This window comes from Callorhinchus milii, unplaced genomic scaffold (assembly GCF_018977255.1).
Source record: "Callorhinchus milii isolate IMCB2004 unplaced genomic scaffold, IMCB_Cmil_1.0 Scaffold3, whole genome shotgun sequence".
Classification (NCBI taxonomy): Eukaryota; Metazoa; Chordata; class Chondrichthyes; order Chimaeriformes; family Callorhinchidae; genus Callorhinchus; species Callorhinchus milii.
Window position 1 is genome coordinate 36860068 of NW_024704744.1, and position 18545 is coordinate 36878612.

The following is an 18545-nucleotide window of genomic DNA, read 5'->3' on the forward strand; positions in this document are numbered from 1 at the left end:
TGGAAAAAAATAAATAGGTGATATCCTAAGTTGATATTTCTGTCTGCTATGTACAGAAATCGTGGAATTTCATAGAACTGCATACCCTGTATGCAAAGAAACAGTAATGAGTGCTGCATACAAACAGTAACAATTGGCCTAGTTGAAGAAATGGGTATAACTAAAAGGCATACAGTATAATCCTTGCTGGAAAGGGGTAATGTTAGTAACATTGAAGGCAGGCTAAGGGATGTAGTAACAGAATGGTTGGATAGTTGCGACCACACACATTTGAAAACAAGTGGTTCATTAAACCGGTGTTCACACTAAATGCACTGACACATTAAGACAAGGGGCAAATAACCTGTGATCCAACAAGTCTGAACTAAGCTACCACGAGTTTCAAACTTGAAAAGCAGAGTTTATATGGTTGTGAGAGATCAAAGGTCACATCAGAGAATAATCCAGCAATGACAACACCACCAAGACCTTCCGTAGATAATTTTCTGGTGGGATTTATGTCTGGACTAGTCATCATGAGATTGTGAAAGTAAATGAAAATGTTTGTAACTTTAGCAAATCAGGAGCAGAGTGGAATGCTGTACTTTAACTGATTTATTATAATAAATGTTTCATTCTGGACATGAATTGTTACAAATAATTTTAATAGTTAAGCAACAAACTTTGATCTGTTAGGTTTCTGGGTTTGAATTTTAATAGATTCGTTCAGTCCAACATGCTTTTTAATTACCCATGATCAAAAGAAATTCAATATTTTGATGGTGGGGGGAGGTGAAAGGAAAACATGTCCTACTGAGCTGAACTGGCTCAACTCAGAGAAAATACACCTGGCAAACTAAACATGTTCTCGACCCTGCAAGCTAAAGCCCTAACATGGAGAGAGGTCCCAGCTGGACAACAATTGTGCTGTGTATTTAAGTGGAATGATAAGTAAAGTGGAGCCCCTTATCAACATTTTGCATAGGAAACAGCAGGAAATAAGTGGTAGTGACAAGTTCAAACAGGAATGAGTTATCCAGAGTTTAGTGTAAAATCAGTTGCAGCACAGATGTTGAGTAATGTGGTAGATCTTAATGAAGTGTTCAGATCAGTTCCACTCCAAAACGTATGACACAGTGCAGGCTCACTCAAAGTCATTGTTTTGGTATCACAGGGTGTTCGAATACATTAACACATTATTTGTCACAGGGAACTGTCTGCCAAGTATCCCTTACCTTAAGTTTCCCATATTAAAAAAGCTGCCCAAAACAAACAATTCGATATGGTGGATTGTGGGCCAGGACACTGAGAGCAACTTGCTTCTCTTCTTCAATAATGCTATATATTAGGGGACTAATTTGCAGGATGTCCCATTGTAAGGATAGAATTGTAGGTGCTCTGAATTATGCAACTGGTAATGAAGAGAATTACAGGTCATTTTTAAGACATTCTACAGTTGTAACACCACCCATCCCTGACTCCATCCAAATCTGGCCCAGAAAAGTGTATTGGATTTTCCCTTCCCACTTTGGAATGCCAGTTACCAGGATACTCAGTTTATTCTAATTTTCCTGAGTGTGTTTGTGTGGGGGGGAGGGCAAGAGCGAGAGTCACACCTACGGAGCACTTGAAGTTTTCAATTATAGATGGAATGAAATTTTCAGCGATGTGTTTAATTACAACCAAAGTTAGTTAACACATCACATATTGCAGTGTCACCCCAGTGTGTCATTATTTATTTCCGCCACATTGCCACATCCGTCTGTAACTCACACCCACAGCAGCTGAAACCTGGTCCGTGCTTTTGTCACTTCCCGGCTGGACAATTCAAATACTCTCCTCGCTGGTCTCCCCAATTCCACCATACACAAAATTTGATTAATTTAGAACTCCATCACTCAGATACTAACACGCACGAAACTCCGTACCTCCATCGCACTAGTTCTTGCCAAGTTGCACTGGCTCCCAATTACCGAACAGATCGACATCAAGTTCCTCTGACTCGTTTTCAAATCCATTTATGCCCTGGCACCTCCCTACCTATCCAAATTGCTTACCCCCCACTCCACCACCCACTGCCTCCAATCGTCTGGCTCCGGCCTCCTGTTTGTCCCTCGTGCCCTCCATTCCACCATAGGTGGCTGTGCCTTCAGCCACTATGACCCAAAACTCTGGAACTCTCTCCCTCAATCCCTCCCTTTACCTCCTCCCTCCCCCCTGGAGGGACACATTCTGTTTACCTAATTCCAGAAAATATTAGGCGCAGGTTAGCAAGAGCCAAGGCTTGGGGACCCCAAAGTGTGTGTTGGGAACTGCAGGAGTCTAACCAGCTAAAAACACATAGCTTGCCATTAATATTGCTATCTGGCAAGCTTTTCCACTGCTTGTCCAGCCAGGACCACTCTACCCATTAGGGCTTTGGCTTGCAGGTTAACAGGAGCTGAATGGGATGACTCCATGCCCCCAGTGACTGGTCTGCACCTCCAGATCCTGCCTTTGAGCCAGGCTGCCTGTGCTCTCATCAGCAGTGCCCTGGAATAATGTAGACCTTTATAGCTCAGGTCCCAGGCTACCAAGACCACCACAGAGGGCTGGTTCGATTCCGACATTCCGTTGCCACGCTTGTCACCTTGGAGCCAGTTCAGCTGCAAGGAGACCTTGCTTCAGATGAGATTTTAAACCATTAAAGACAGTGTTTGGAAAGAGAAGGGAGTTTCTCCTGCTGTCCTGGCCAAACAATCCCCCAAATAAAACTGGTAATTCATTTCAGGGCTGTTTGTGGGACATTGTTGTGTGCAAGGTACATAGTCACTCCCAAAATGAAAGGCACTATAACAAATGTAAGGATTATTATGATTATTATTTCTCTGAGAGCAGTTGCAGACTCAATGGACTGAATGGGCTCTTTCTGTGCTTGAAGTTTCTGGAATTCTATGATAAAAAAGACTAAAAATCAGATAGCATCTTATAGCCCTGAGATGTCATGGAGCAAGTGACACAAGATAACAAGATTGATTTGGATAATGAGGGCCCTTCGGCCCATTTGATCTCACAGTTCATTGGACAAAGCCTTCATGCTAAATGTACATATTTATCATTTGATGAAAGTTGCCCTAGTGGTTCTTGCATCAATTGGCCAAATGATTCTCATCCTGTTTCAACCTAGTTGACAAAAGAATGTAAAGAAACGGTTGTTTTCTGTTTAAAAAGACCGCATTATCAGGTTCATATAATGCCCATATAAGCAACCAAACTACTTGCATGAACACTGTTCAAGGGGTATATTCTCACTCAAATGGAGCAATGCCGCCTATCATATAAGCCCAATGCTTTTATCTAATGCAAAAATCCACTGAAGGCTCATAAATTACTGAAAACTACCATTAAAAATTCATGTTGTGCCAGTTTCCTTGCATGTTCCTCTCGGTTTAGTTTAAAATGTGTGCATTGTTTACCATCGTTTCAGTAATTCTTGTAGCATTGTATAGGCAATGTTTAAAAATTTGAAGGAAAAACACAAATGCTTTAATTGCAATGTAAGATTTCAGCAATGGCTGAGTTTGTAAAGCCATTTTGAAGTTGAAACAAACAGCCGAGTGGCTGGTTTCAGACAAGAATTTGTGCTAAGTTAGCTGATCTCAGCCGTGGGAGTTTTACATTGGCCTCAGAACCCATGAGCCAGGGTTCCCATTTTGATTCCAATCCAGTAATCACCCATCTTGAAAGTGTCGGGGTTGGGGGGATGGGGGGAGGGGCTCACTATCGGGTGAGTACAGGGTTGTTTTAGATATGATGCCTCGATGGTAGAATAGCCTGTCGACACTCATTGTGAATCCTTTCAAATGAAGAATGATCGCTTAATTGTGGTACAGAATGGCTGCCAGGGAGCGGGGCAAACAAATAAAATGTAACATGCTGCATATTAATTAGGCAGATTCAGTCTGTCCACAAATGCTAAGAGAATGGCCTCAGCATCAGCCCACCACAGTAACGCAGTTAACTGCTAGACTTACGCAGGAATAATGCACCCTCTTTATAAAAGCAATTCTTCTGGTTTTCTTAAACTGAAATCTGCCTGCTTTTGGGAGCATGTGTGTGTGTACCCAGTAGTTTGTTTCCAATTATGAGACATCTCTGCTGTTGGCAATAATAATGTGGTGTCACAATACACAGGGAAAGAATGTTGGAACAGTCCCAGGTCTGGGCTGGTAGCAGAACTGGGAAGAACTTAGAGCGTTCTCCCGGAAAAAGCAGATGACGAACAAACTGACATTTTGTCTTTTGCTGGAGTATCACATTCACATCATGGATAGGTGCTACATTCTTAAACTATGTTTAAGCTGTCACCTCACTTTCAGTTTTGAATCGGGGGGGATCTGAACTGAACAGAAGCTCGTGACATGTAATCTTATTAATGCCTCTTTTCACTGATGCATCCATGTGTGGGCTAGAGTTACAGTCACAGACCAAAGCATATGCAGTGTTTCTGCTCTGCCACAGATGGCAGATTGTTATTTGCATCAACCTTTAAAATGGTCTAATCCGACCCTCCTGCTTTGCAGTCATTAAGAGGTGGGAGATCTTCAGAACAACATATTGTAAATAACTCCATCCTGTTTAGACTGATATGTATGTCACTGCTAATCAGCAAATGCAGTTGGATATACATCAGGAAACAGTACCTGAAGAAAAATAAACCCGGAGCGCTGACCACTCACAATTTTTAGAGTCTATTTCCTCTAATTCACACTTGTCTTCATTAGTGTTTTGTTTATACCACACACACTTTTACATGCAGCTTTTAAAATCAAATGCCATTTGTTTTGAATTTTAAAATGTTGGCTCATCCAGGAAATATTCTGGTGCAGAGATAAAATGAGTATATCATGTGTTATGACTACACTCACAAGTCCATCAGATTTTGAAGCAATTAGTTTCATTTTGTGTCAGAGGCATCCCACATTTTACACTGGGTTGGGGGCTGGTGGGTGGTGGAAGGAGAGATGGTCAGAATGACACGAATGAGAAAGACGGAGAATCAAATGAAAGACAAATACACTAAGATACTGGAGGGTGAGGGGCGGTTGTGGCAGATGGTTGTCTCAAGCATCTGCAAACCCACCACCATGCTCAACGGTATTCAAAGTAGACTGAGAGTTCCATCACACATGTCACTCTGACCACTCTAAAAGGCAATTATGTCGAAGTATTTATAAGCTCGATATAATGTGCTTCCGTTTCCTTATTAAAGAATCCAATCAGAAAGTGCCACATCCTCCTGAAAAAACCCACCCTCAATCCCTCTAATCTCCCACACTACCATTCCATCTACAAACTACCCTTTCTTGCCAAAGTCCTGGAACGCATTGTGACAGATCAACTTCGGTCACATCTCTCCCTCCACTCCCTCCTCGAGCCCCTGCAGTCTGGTTTTCACCCTGCCCACAGCACAGAGACAGCGCTTGTCAAAGTCACAAATGACATTCCCTCTATCTGTGACCAGGGCACCCTCTGCCTCCTCGTCCTCCTGGACCTCTGTGCCGCGTTCGACACAGTCGACTAGACCATCCTCCTCCACTGCGTCTCCTCCTTCGTCCACCTTATTGGGACCACACACGCATGGTTCGAGTCCTACTTAACCAGCCGCCTCCATTTCATCTTAGCAAATGGTTTCTCCTCCCACTCCGGCCAGGTCACCTGTGGGGTACCCTAGGGCTCCATCCTTGGCCCTCTTCTTTTCCTTATCTATATGCTCCCTCTGGCTGATGATCCGCAGACACAAGGTAAACTTCCACATGTATGCGGATGACACACAAATCTATTTAGCCTCCTCCAGTACCAACTCCAGATCCTCCAATGTCCTATCAGCTTGCCTGGCAGACATCAGGGCCTGGATGAGTGCAAACCTCCTGAGGCTGAATATGGACAAGACTGAAGCCATACTCTTTGGCTCCCGTCAATGCTTTCACTCCTGTGGACCTAAACTCTGCAACCGCCCTGGGCTCTAACTCAGACTCACCAAACCTGTGTGCAATCTAGGTGTCCAGTTTGACCCCCAGCTGTCCTTCATCCCCCACATCCGGTCCCTGACCAGGACCGCCTTCTTCCACTTCTGCCACATTGCCCGCCTCCAACCGTACCTTACCCCAAATGCAGCCGAAACCCTTGTGCATGTGTTTGCTGCATCCTGCTTGGATTACTCAAACAGCATTCCTCGCTGGTCTCTCCAGCTTCACTAATCAAAAGATAAACGCTCATTCACAACTCTGCTGCCCATGTACTGACCCGGACCAAACACCGTACCCACATCTCACCAGTTCTGGCCAGGATCCACTCACTCCCCATTACCAAACAGATCGACTTCAATACCCTCACACTTGTTCAAATCTCTTCACTCTCTGGCACCTGCCTACCTCTCTGACCTCTTCACTCCCCAATCCACCACCCAACGCCTCCACTCGACTGGCACTGGCCTCCTGCTTGTCCCTCGCACTCTTCACTCCACCATTGGAGTTCGTACTTTCATCCATTATGCCCCAAACCTCTGGAACACTCTCCTTCAATCCCTCTGCCTTGCCCCCTCGCTCCCCTTTATCAAGTTCCACTGAAAACCTTCCTCTTTCCCCGCCCCCACCCCGGCTTGGAGTCAGGCTCCGCCATTGTTAAACTCTCTGAGACGCTATCCTGCGTGGAGGGCGCTATGTAAGTGCAAGCAGTTGTTGTATAATACCCTGCAGTACACACTACCATGCTGTTATATTGCTTACTGTTAAGATATTAAACACTCCTAGCTTTGAGGACATTATTGGCAAGATCTTTTTTTCCCTATCTGTACTTCTTCCTAACACTTCCTTCTTCTAAGTCTTTACAAGATACAGAAGCAACACTGTTTTCAACAACAGGAGCTTTTGTTCTCTTACTAATTGTAACAAAAAAGATCTTGTTTCGTGTGTACTGGCTATTGAGTACTGTATCAAGGCTTCTGGCAATACATGCTGATGGATATAGTTTATGTGGGAGTACAAGTTCAACATACTTTGAGGGTAATCAACCTGTTGCATGATGCCTCTTTGATATTTTGCTTGAATTTATTTGTGAACATATGTAATATGATTGCAGAGCACAGTTTGATTACTTCATCCCACACCACATAGTGTGTGGGATGAAGTCAATACAGAATTAGAAACCCTTCCAGTATACCACAGACTGATCCTCGGACTTTAAGGTCAGAGACGTGCTCCGGGTACAGGCTGGCCTGCCTCTTTCTACCATAGGAAACCAACAGAAAAGTTGCAATTCTCAAGGTGAACTGTTTGTTGAGTCAGTTGTTAAAATCTACACATGTTCAAAGCTCACTAAATCCTTCATCCTCCTGCTTATCTGTAGCTTGATTATCTGAAAATGTATTCCCGTTTTTTACTTGCAGGAGAAATGTGAACTGTTTGCGTTGTGTATCTTCCTCAATTTGGTTTTACTATTTTGTCATTGGAATACCTAAGTACAAGAACTGGAATGTATGTTTCTGCTGTGTTCCTGAACTAGATTAGATCTGTTAGCTCAAACTAGACTACTTTTTCTCTTCTTGTGGATTATTCAATGTATTTCTACTGTATCTTATAAAGAGAAACTGATTTGATCAACCAACATTACTTATTTTCTAGTTCATTGCGGCAATTTTTACAGGCCATGCATTACATACGGTGCATTTCTCAAGAGATTGATTGTTTTTGTTCAGTGCCCCCAGGCTACCCACATGCAGCAACTAAATCAGTGAGCAGTTGACCTGCTTCCAGGACCCACATATACTCCACTATGGGATGCCCACTAAGAGGCACACAACATTGGCCGTGGGACAGTTTTCCTTCTTAGTGTCCTTCTCAATGTCAAACCACTCTAATTGTCAGATCTGTGGTGTGGTATCAAATCCATGTCTCATTGTTGAAGCCACCATAGCGTCTCCTAAGATTTCAATTGTTTTACTTAGTGGCTATTTGCTTTTTTAAATCTTAAAACATTGGAATAGTTTTTAATATAAGTACATTTATGATGATGTGAAACTGAAAAGAGCAGTTTCCACAACACTTTAACTTAATTATGTTGGGTGATAGAGTGAAGTCACCCACCTTTTACCGAGCTCTGATTGAGGTTTGAGGATGCTGATAACTTCACCAAATACAAGGCTTTTTGATGGAGATTTTCCTTTTTTAAAAGTGTTATGATTAACATTAAAAAGCTGTTCTCTTCATAGAGCCAACCGAAGGTGATTTTTGGAGACAATATTGTGGCTTCAGTTTTATCTGGTTTAAGTAAAGTTTTGAACTTTTTGAACTTCATAATCCGGAGATTAATTATCAGCTTTTGTGATCTTTAACCCTAAAAATGTATCAACCAGGCATTCCAATGACAAAGCATTGAAAAGCGTTGTAGCCAGATTTACATTAAAAAGGGACTTTGTGTTTCCTGATCAATCAATTGAGTATTGAATAACTTTTTTGCTTGCCCCCTTTTTAATACTTTGCTATTTGATATGGTATAGCTTTTCCCCTGGCCTCGTCTTGGTTTGAAGTGATCTCTGGTATTTAACCTACAGGTCGTTTACTTTGGTGACAGCATGCGTTCAGATATATTCCCTGCTCACAACTACAACAAGTGCGAAACAGTCCTGGTACTGGAAGAGTTGGAAGTTGAAGCCAGTGAGCAAGTTGCAACAGAGGGCAAGGACGCTCACGTGGAACCACGGGAGAAGAAAGGAAAATATGAAGTGAGTGTACACAACAGCTGTTCATTATCATTACTTTGGCTTAATAAAACATAAACAGTTTTTCTGTGTTTGAAGAAGAAGACACTGAACTTTAGGCTGTTCCCAACTGCTGCAAACTTTAATGGAGTTTCTACTTGAGTAACATCACTTATTATTACAGCATTTTTTGAAATGATCTTTAGCACAAAGATTACGAAGTACAGACATTTTCAACAACCATTCATGGGACTGGACCAAAGGGGCTTTATGTAAGGGTGGCCTCTGAATAAGGATTCATTGGTTCTTTGACCAGGGCCAAAAAATTCTTCACAAGATTTCTGGTGCGCTTGTGTGTAGACTCCCTCTAGGCTTCTGGCACATTTACCAATGCCGTCTCATTGGGAAGCTGTGGGCATCACATAGGCTGCTCAGTGTGACGTTGTCCTTTCTTCCTCATATCCGCGCCACAACTGGCACCGCCTTCCATCACCTCTGGAACATCGCCAGACTACAGCGCTACCTCACCCCTCACGCTGCTGAAACTCTGGTCCACGCCTTTATCACCTCAAGGCTGGATTATGGGAACTCTCTCCTCGCCGGCCTTCCCGGCACCTCCCTCCACAAGCTGCAGGTCATTCAGAACTCTGCAGCTCGTGTACTGTCCTGCACCAGGCTTCGCGACCACATCACTCCCACCCTCGCTCGCCTCCACTGGCTCCCCATCCCCCAGAGGATCGAATTCAAGATCCTCATCCTCACCTACAAGGCCATGCATGGTCTTGCTCCCTCCTACCTCTCCGGCTTACTATCCCCCTACCTACCTGCCTGTACCTTCCGTTCCTCTGGCTCCGGTCTGCTCCACATCCCCCGCCCCATCCGTCCTACCATCGGTGGCTGGGCCCCTAGGCTCTGGAACTCTATCCCCCAGTGCCTTCGCCTTGCTTCTCACTTTCCTCCTTCAAGACCGGTCTCAAGACCTTTCTCTTTGACCGTGCCTTCAGCTCCCCTCTCGACTCTCTATCCCCTCCTCGCTCCCTCCCTTCCCTCCCCTCACCCTGACCATTTCCCCCCTCCTCGCACCATCCCCTCACCCTGACCATTTTCCCCCCACGGCTCGGGTCCTGACCCAACTGTCCAGCGCCTTGGGACGTCCTCCCGACGTGAAAGGCGCTCTATAAATGGAATCTTGTTGTTGTTGTTGTTGGTTGTTGGCAGGAGATGGTCGCTGAATAAAGGTGATTGCATTAACAGTTTGGACTATATTTAGTTTCCTTGCTAAAGTATTCAAGATGGAGCTAAATTAGATTAAAGCTATCCATTTTGTTTAAAAACACAATATTTTTCATTTGTTCACTACCCTAAAATGTTTTTCTTAAGGGAAGTTATTTGTTTAATAGTGTGCTTATTATATTTCTGTAAATCTAGGATGGGGGAGTGGGCTTCTAGTCAAAAGCCAATAACTAAAAGTACAGATGTTTTTATTGCACTTTTAGAATGTGAAATCCCATTGAAAGGACTTGTTATACCCAAAGTATAAAGAGAGTACTTTTAATGACCAGTATATGATAAACTCAAGTCTATTGCTCCTCTTCTCTTGCCAATGCTCTGAGAGCTGGTGCAGACTTAATTGGCTGAATGGCCTCCTTCTGTGCTGTATAGTTCTGTGATTCCATGCCTCTCACAAGGCTACTACAACAAAAATGTGCATTTAAATAAAGTCCTTCACATAGGATAATGTCTCACAACACCTTACAGTGGCAGGGTCAGACACCGAGCAGGAAAGAGGAGGAAGGGAGAAGTGACCGTATAGATATAGAGGCTGAACAGATAGATTTTATGGTAGAACTTGAAGGCAAAGGGGGACGAGGCAGAGGAGTGGAGGTTAATAATAATCCTCATGTTTGATATAGCGCCTTATCCCATCATTGAGATGTCTCAAAGAATTTCACAGTATATAGTGTAACGTGGTGTGACTGTGTGTATTTTGGGGTGAATGTGGTAGCCAATTTGCACACAGCAATGTCCCACAAACAGCCATAGAGTGAATCACCAATTGTTTTTAATTTGGGGATTCTTGGCCAGGATATCTGGAGAAACTCCCTTCCAGATTTTGAGAGGTAAGGGCCACGGAATCCTAAAGTTCGGGCACTGATGGTGACGCTAATAGAATGGGAGACACACAGCAAGCCTAAGATAGCCAAGCAGAATGTGTGAGCAGAGGAGTTGGGAACTGAACCACCTTGATAGTGCCGGTTCACAATAACAAAAGGTGTATACTCTGGTGAGAAATATTTAATGAGAAGTCTCTGAATGTGCAGAGAACTAAACTTCACTTCCACTATGAAAGTAAAGGATGTTTGTTAGCGTATTCACGCCTGTAAAAGACTCAGGGCATTTAGCTATCTGTTTGCTTTTGTAGTTTCAGCTAAACCTCAAGTCCAATCTGCCTAATACAGAGGATAAAATCTCTCTCTAACAGCTGTTAAGAGTTTTAAAACTGAAATAAGTTTGAGCACTTTTATCCACATCTTGTTGGAAAATTCCCTTCATAGTGCACAACCTCACATTCTCACTTGATTTAATGAATCTGAATTTGTCATTCCTAGGACAAATTGTAGCATTGTTCATCCCCAAGAACCAATGTTATTGGTAATGAACTGTTACTTAACATGCAACAGGCAAAGTGGTCACATCACATTCATTAATCCTTTAGTGTGAATGGATTCATTTTGTGAGGCGTGGGATTCATTGACCATATCATTTCCCATGACAGTTGAAGGAAACAGAACAAGGCCACTTGTCATGATCTTTCCAGTCTGTTATATAAATAATAACAGATACCCCTCCCCCCAAAATTTTAAAGTTACATCTTGTCCAAGAATTCAGATGACAGTTATAAACGACTTAAACTTCACGGCCACGGTTTAAAAAGTTAACAAAACTCCTGAAACCTTGTTATGACTCCATGTTGTCATTATCTACCGACTGCTATTTTCTGGCAATCTGCTCTAGATAATCTCACAGTCAATTTGCAATGATTATGTTATGTCTTTCAGTTAGGATGTCATCATACGTCAATTGTACAGAATGTCTACCATCTGCAGAAATAACAAATCTGTTCCCACAATATATATTATACATAATACATAGATCTCATCTTGGGGATCACATAGCATTTTTGAACTGATCTTTTCTTTATTTGTTACATTATTTGAACCCAGGTTAAGCAATGACACAGAAGATATCTTTTTATCCACAAATGACTTGTTGATGCCAAGTTAGTAGAATGCAATCCCAGGCTAGAGCTCTTCTTCAGCTCAGTGCTGGAAAAGGCTCAAATTAAATGGGCCAACAAGGCCTTCAGCAGCCAATTCTCTTATGTGAATAGCTCTGTTAGATTTTTTTTTGCTATAACAAATGACCTTTATAATTTTGAGTGGTTTTGATAGATTCAATCGGGAGAAATGATTTCCACTGGTCAGTGACTCGAGAGCACCAATTTAACATAATTAACAAGTAAATGGGGAGAGTAGGAGAATTTCTTTCACACACAGGGTGATTCGGACCTGGAATGCCCTGCCGGGATTGCTGGTTGAGGCAGAATCTATATTGGCTTTCAAAAGGGAATTACACCAATATTAGATAAATGCTAGATAAAGGAATCAACTACAGCGATATTGGGAAAGGCAGGAAAATAGGGCTAAAAGGATTGCTCTTAAAGAAGACAGACAAAAACAATGGGCTGAACGGCCTTTTTCTGTGCCTTAAATTTTCATGGTTCTACAATAACAGCAACAACAAATTACATTTGTACAGCACTTTTCACGTCGGGTGGATGTTAAAGCACTGGAAAATGATTGAGCTACATTTTATGATTGAGCTATGGTGTTCCTCACCTGCCTAATCTCCCTCTTCTGCAAGACTAACATGCTTTCTTTAGCAAAAACATTTAGCTTGTAGGCTTGGTAACCAAAGGCATAAAAGTAACTAAGATGATTTACAACACAAGAAGAGTGTAAATCCCTCCGAAAGCTGTTAAATAAAGAAAGCAAAGCAATGGAGTACCACTTGTTTGACAATCCATTAATGTCGACATTGTGACATCAAAATCAGTGGCATTAAATTCCAATCTACTTGTATATAGCGCCTTTCATGTCGAGGTGACTTCTCAAAACGCTTAACACTGCTGGCTGAATACTCGAGCTACCGTATATATCTGCCCATAATAAACATACTTCATTTGAAAGAATATATTGAATCTACGTAATTCTCCCAGATAGTATCATTCAACATCATGCATTCCAGTGGATTGGATGGAGTTGGTGTGATTCGTTCAGGATTTCATCCTTTACAGGCTTTTAGACTTCCACGTGATGATCAATTCAGTGAAAAACCTTAAACACCAACATTTGATTCGTCAAGAAAGGAAGTAAAGTATAGGAGGGAATAAGCAAATGAATTGGGATTCTATAGTAGCACACGTGAAGAAAAGCTCAGTTCCCATGTGACCACGTCAAACTGACAATGCAACAGATACTGTGGTTAGAGCAAATAATGTCCTTGCAGTCTCCGTACTTTTGCCCTAATTTTATTAAAACAAAGTTTGACAATGCATTTATATCAACAAGTCACTAACTTGTTGATATTAAAGTCACTGAAACTCTGCTGTTGTGATGAGTTGGCTTTCAAAATATATCCCCATTGACACTGGTTCTTCAGAACTACAATGAAAAACAGATGTACAGTGTGTTTATTTTTTATTCAGTCTTTATTCACTTAGAAGAATTAGAATTTATCAGCTTATTTCTTAAAGTTTCCAGATAACTAGTGACCCGTTAATAAGAGAATTTCTGTAAGAGCCTATTGTGTTTTTTCAGACTTTCCTTAAAACACACACACAGGTTTAACCCATTTTATCTCAGCTACAAAACGATGAAGCTGGAGTCACTATAGTTGGCATGTTTTCAATAACTTCATACAATACATACTTCATGAAGCAATGCACATATGCTGGACTAACATTCCTGTGCCTGTCTGTATGCAACATTATAATGTTACAGTCAAACCTCATTCCTTCCCAAAACACGCAACCCAGAACCATTAATATTCATTATATTAAATTATAGTAAATATCTGTAATTTTTCGGATGACTTCAATGAATGGAATTGACTCATATTAGCAGAAAAAAAGTTTAAATACTATATTAGTTAAATCTTATGTAAAGCTAAGGTGTTCCACTGTACACACCTGTGCAATTATACAAACCTGACTCATTTTCAGTCTTTTGTGTATTCTTAGAAGACTGTTTCAAACCGATCTTGCAGAAACTTGATTGTATTTGGCTAATCCAGCCCGTTGGCCAGGGTGGCATGCACATAAGGGTGTGGGGAGAAACTCACTTTGTGAAAAACAGAAAAGTGCTTTCATCAAAAATATATATTGATAAGCTCTGTCATGATATTTCAGGATACTTACTCTGTTTAATATGAAAACTCCTCTAAGGTGTCCTAAAAAAGCAGATAAAAATGTCTAGCTTTGGCATTTATTTTAATAGTAACTTGTATTTACAGAGTGCCTTTCATGTTAAAAAAANCTAAAGGTGCTTTGCACATTACAATTGATCAAAAGATGATGTGAATGTTTTATAAGCATTTAATCTGCATTAGTAATGTCCCACAAAAAATGATAGTTTTAACATTAATTTTCATTTGAGGATATATTTGGGAGATGTGCTGAGATTCTTCTGCAATGCAATGTCCTACTTTATGAGATGTTGTTTTACAATGTTTTAACAAAAGAGCGGTGGCTTAACTGCTTCTAAACAACTGCTCAGTGGCTGATTGTGTTATCCTGACCTTGGTAGGGCCACAGCAGACCCACTTGTGCTGTGTAATGTACCTTCAAATGTATGAAACATGGAAGTTTGATGTTTAGACGCAGCAACGTAACTTTTAGTTTACATACCCAGCTACATTTTCAGTGTTTCAACGCTAATGGAAGATCAAGCCTAGTATCTGTAATATTTCCAGTATATTTTTACAAACTAATCTCAAGCAGTGTGGGAATTTTGTTGTATTTCTTGTGTTTGCTTAAGCATTGTAAATACCCCATTTGGATAAACCCACCAGTATATAAACTTCAATGATGTATTGGTAAATATTACGCAGTACTTTGGAGCAGAGACTCAAGGGGCCGTTGGTCCAAAATTAGATGGGGTCAGGACATGGTTCCCACCATTCGCCATCCCAGACTTTCTTTAAGAAATTCCATAAACATGACATTTTGTGCTATAATATCACTTCCAACCTAAAAGGAATGCAGCACAGAACTTGCCTTGCTTATTGCTATGATTCTGCACAGTGCATAGGAAGTTACGTTAATGGTGAACTGATTACGAAATCAGCCTTTTTTTGTGCATCACTTATACCACACGGCCTGAGCTAATGGACCCAGACAACAGAACTATAATGGAAGAACACCACAACTTTTTCACAGGAGCACTCCAAACAGCTCCATCAGATCACAAACAACAAATGGAACTGATTCTGGTACCAACCTGGGCACCAAGCAGTACAACAACTTGCACTTATCTGGCACCCTTCATGAGGGGTAGCATCTCGGAGCGCTTAACAGTGGTGGCTCCAGACACCAAGCCAGGGAGGAGGGAGGTGACCGTAAGTATGGTAGAAGAAGAAGGTCTTCAGGTGTGATCTGAAAATAGGGAAATGGGGCAAGACGGAGAGATTGAGGGAGAGAGTTCCAAAGTTTCGGGGCGTAGTGGCTGAAAGCATGGCTGCCGATGGAGCTGAGGGGACGAGGGACAAGCAAGAGGCAGAGCCAGCTGAGCGGAGGCGGTGGGTAGTGGTGTGGGGAGTCAACAGGTCTGAATGTGTCCTGAAGCAGATTATGTACTTACAGAACCCTCTCTGAAGCCGTCTATGCATTTTTGCAGCATTCACAGATCATGTGAGCGCAAACAGTGGCACATCAATTGTAACTGCAATGTGCATTACAGATATGACTAGTTGGACTGAATGGCCTGTTTCCATGCTTTTTTAACTGATTCACCGAGAAATGCAGGTATTACTGGTGAATATTGGATTAAACTGACCTTAAAGATACATTAAAGACAACAACGTGGATTTTAGGTTGACTTTCACTATTTTCTTGTTTAATAAGCTTTATTCAATGGATTCTTAAAGCACAGGTCCAAATTAAACTTAAGTCATCTATTCTGTACCACTTCCACCAGCACTACTCTCCCCAGTTGATATTTTCTATCTGAGCATAGAACCACCATTCACAAACTAAGCAACTGTTAACCTTCACCTTCTCCCTGAAGGATTGTGTGAGCGCTTGTGCAAATAAATGTAAATTGTTCTAATTGCAGCTTGTGGAATTTCTAACTATGTGGAACTTTGTGAGGAAATTGAGTTCAGTTGATGTAGGTTGGACGGTATGAAGAGATTACTACAGATTTCCATGCCTCCAGGTTAAGTCAGTTATTCCACTTATGCAGCCACAAATTAGCATCTTTCACATATGACAAATTTCAAAAAGGAGACGAGGCTAAGTGAGATCAATGAGATCATTACAATTGTGCCCTTCTTGTGATTTGGTTAGCATTCTGTAGGTATAGTTGTGTGTATTTGTCGCACCACAGTGAAATAAATGCTCTATGTTTAACATTGCGAGTGTATAGAATATAGTACATTATCTTCCAAAATAGAGTCTCTTGCTTGTCTTAGATTTAAACAGCTTCCTGCAACAAGTTTTACCTTGGTTGACAACAAAAACAGAAGTCGCTGGGAACACTCAAGAGTCAGGAAGCGTCTTTGAATGGAGTTCCAAAGAGTGGGGGCAGGGAGGCTGAAAGCCCGACTAACGATGGTTGGTAGGGCAACAACAACTTGGATTTACATTGCGTCCGTCACATAGGACAATGCCTCGCTTCACAAAGACAGCATGTAAGGAGGAAAGTGGAAATGATCACAGGTGGGATTCACAAAAAGTTTTGCAACCAACGATTCTCAGATGTGACAAGACACTGGAACCCCACGCACACACAGATCTTGGTTACAAATTCTGTGAAATTGGTATCCATCTGAGGTATTGGCCAGGGCATGGAGAAAAACTCTGCTCTCTTTTCGAGTACTTCTATAGATATTTAACCTGAAATGCAGATGAGTCTTCAGTTTAAAATCTCTTCCGAAGGACACCGAAGGAATGTTAATGAATTATGCCTCAAATTTCTCGCTTATTATCACAAATATTAACTTACAAGACAAACAGTGTGCTCAGTTCACCGCTCCACAACCATCTTTACACGTTCCCTTCTGGGCTGTATCAGTTTCTGCAATCACCCAGACAGATCACTGACTTCATGGCTGTTCGTGGGACATTGCTTGCACAAATTGGCTGCCACGTTCGTCTATAAAACACATAGTGACTACACTTTACAGCAAACCCCATGAAGTTCTTTGAGACATCCTCCTGATATGATTGACACTATATCAAATGCAAAGATTATTATGATTATCATCAATAAAACAAGAGGAAACGGCAGAACAAGGATTCACAGGTTTGTGATTGTGAAGAGCAATTTGGGGATAGATATCAGGAAGTATGTCTTTAATCAATTGGTAATTAACTGGAACAGATCACCAGGAAGGGTGGTTAAGGCCAGGATCCTGCACTTATTAAAAAAAACACAGCTTAATGCTGTGAAGGGAAGATGATAGGGTAGGTATTCTGGAAGGATGAGAACAAATAGGCTTTCAAATGAAATCGAAGGGCCTTCATCCAAATTTCTTTTATGGTCTTGTGATCTGAGTATTGATGTGACTGGCAATGGAATATCGGAATCGAGCCAGCCTCTGTGGTGGTCTCAGTGGTCTGGGTCCTGAGCCAGGTAGATCCACATTATTCCAGGGCACCACTGATGACAGCACAGCCAGGCTGACTCATCAGCAGGACTTAGAAGGGCAGAGCACCCCACTCACTGGTGGCATCCCACTCAGCTCCTGTTAACGCTGCAAGCCAAAGGCCTAACGGGTTCGGTGGTCCTGGCTGGATAAGCAATGGGAAAGCTTTCCAGACAGCAATATCTATCTCTGGAATTTCCATGTGTAAGTGGGATGCATGGTGATGGGTTTCCACATGTGACAGACACCCGGATGGCCAAAAAAAGTGTATTGAGCTACAGCTGCTGCCTTTTTTTGACTCTTGTAATTCCTTTTATGTGCATCCTCTGCCTTTTCCAGGGTCAGCGGCAGAAGGTGCAGCCGGTGATGTCAGAACAATGGGGTTCGTTTTTTGTGGATACCATCCCAGGCTTGGAAGGTGAAGGGGAAACCCAGGTCTACACGTGGTGTAGCAACAGCATCAACACTTATAGCACCATTGCTATTCCCAGCCTGCAAACCATAGCAGGTAAGAAGAAAACGAACAGTAACTGGTCTTAAAGCAGCACTTCAAAATACTGTTGTGGCAAAACAACAACAACTTGTCTCACAGTGCTTTGCAAAACCAACTCCGCAGCTAGCCTCAGAACAAATGTTTATGCCAAAAAAAAGCCAGTTATCCTATAGTTTTTCTCAGCAATATGTGCACAAAAGTGAAGAGTACATTAAGTAAAAACTAATGGCTTGTATTGTTTGAGTGTGGATATTCGGACAGGTTTCCATATGATATGATGGATGTTGCTTTAAAAATCATTTCTGAAGCTATGGATAAAATAACTGCTGAGTCACAAGAATAATTCAACTTAGATGTCGACGCTGTGTCAGATGTTCAACAACAACAACAGCTTGCATTTATATTGCA

At 41.8% G+C, this 18545-nt stretch overlaps 1 protein-coding gene across 1 annotated transcript in view; it reads left to right on the forward strand.

Annotated features, from left to right (window-relative positions):
- Nucleotides 1–18545, forward strand: part of nt5dc1 (5'-nucleotidase domain containing 1) — a 265220-nt gene that overhangs the window by 238224 nt on the left and 8451 nt on the right. Inside the window, exons 11-12 of the mRNA XM_042332983.1 lie at nt 8570–8740; nt 17984–18152. Coding sequence (XP_042188917.1) covers nt 8570–8740; nt 17984–18152 — 340 coding nt within the window. The remainder of the gene's footprint in view (nt 1–8569; nt 8741–17983; nt 18153–18545) is intronic.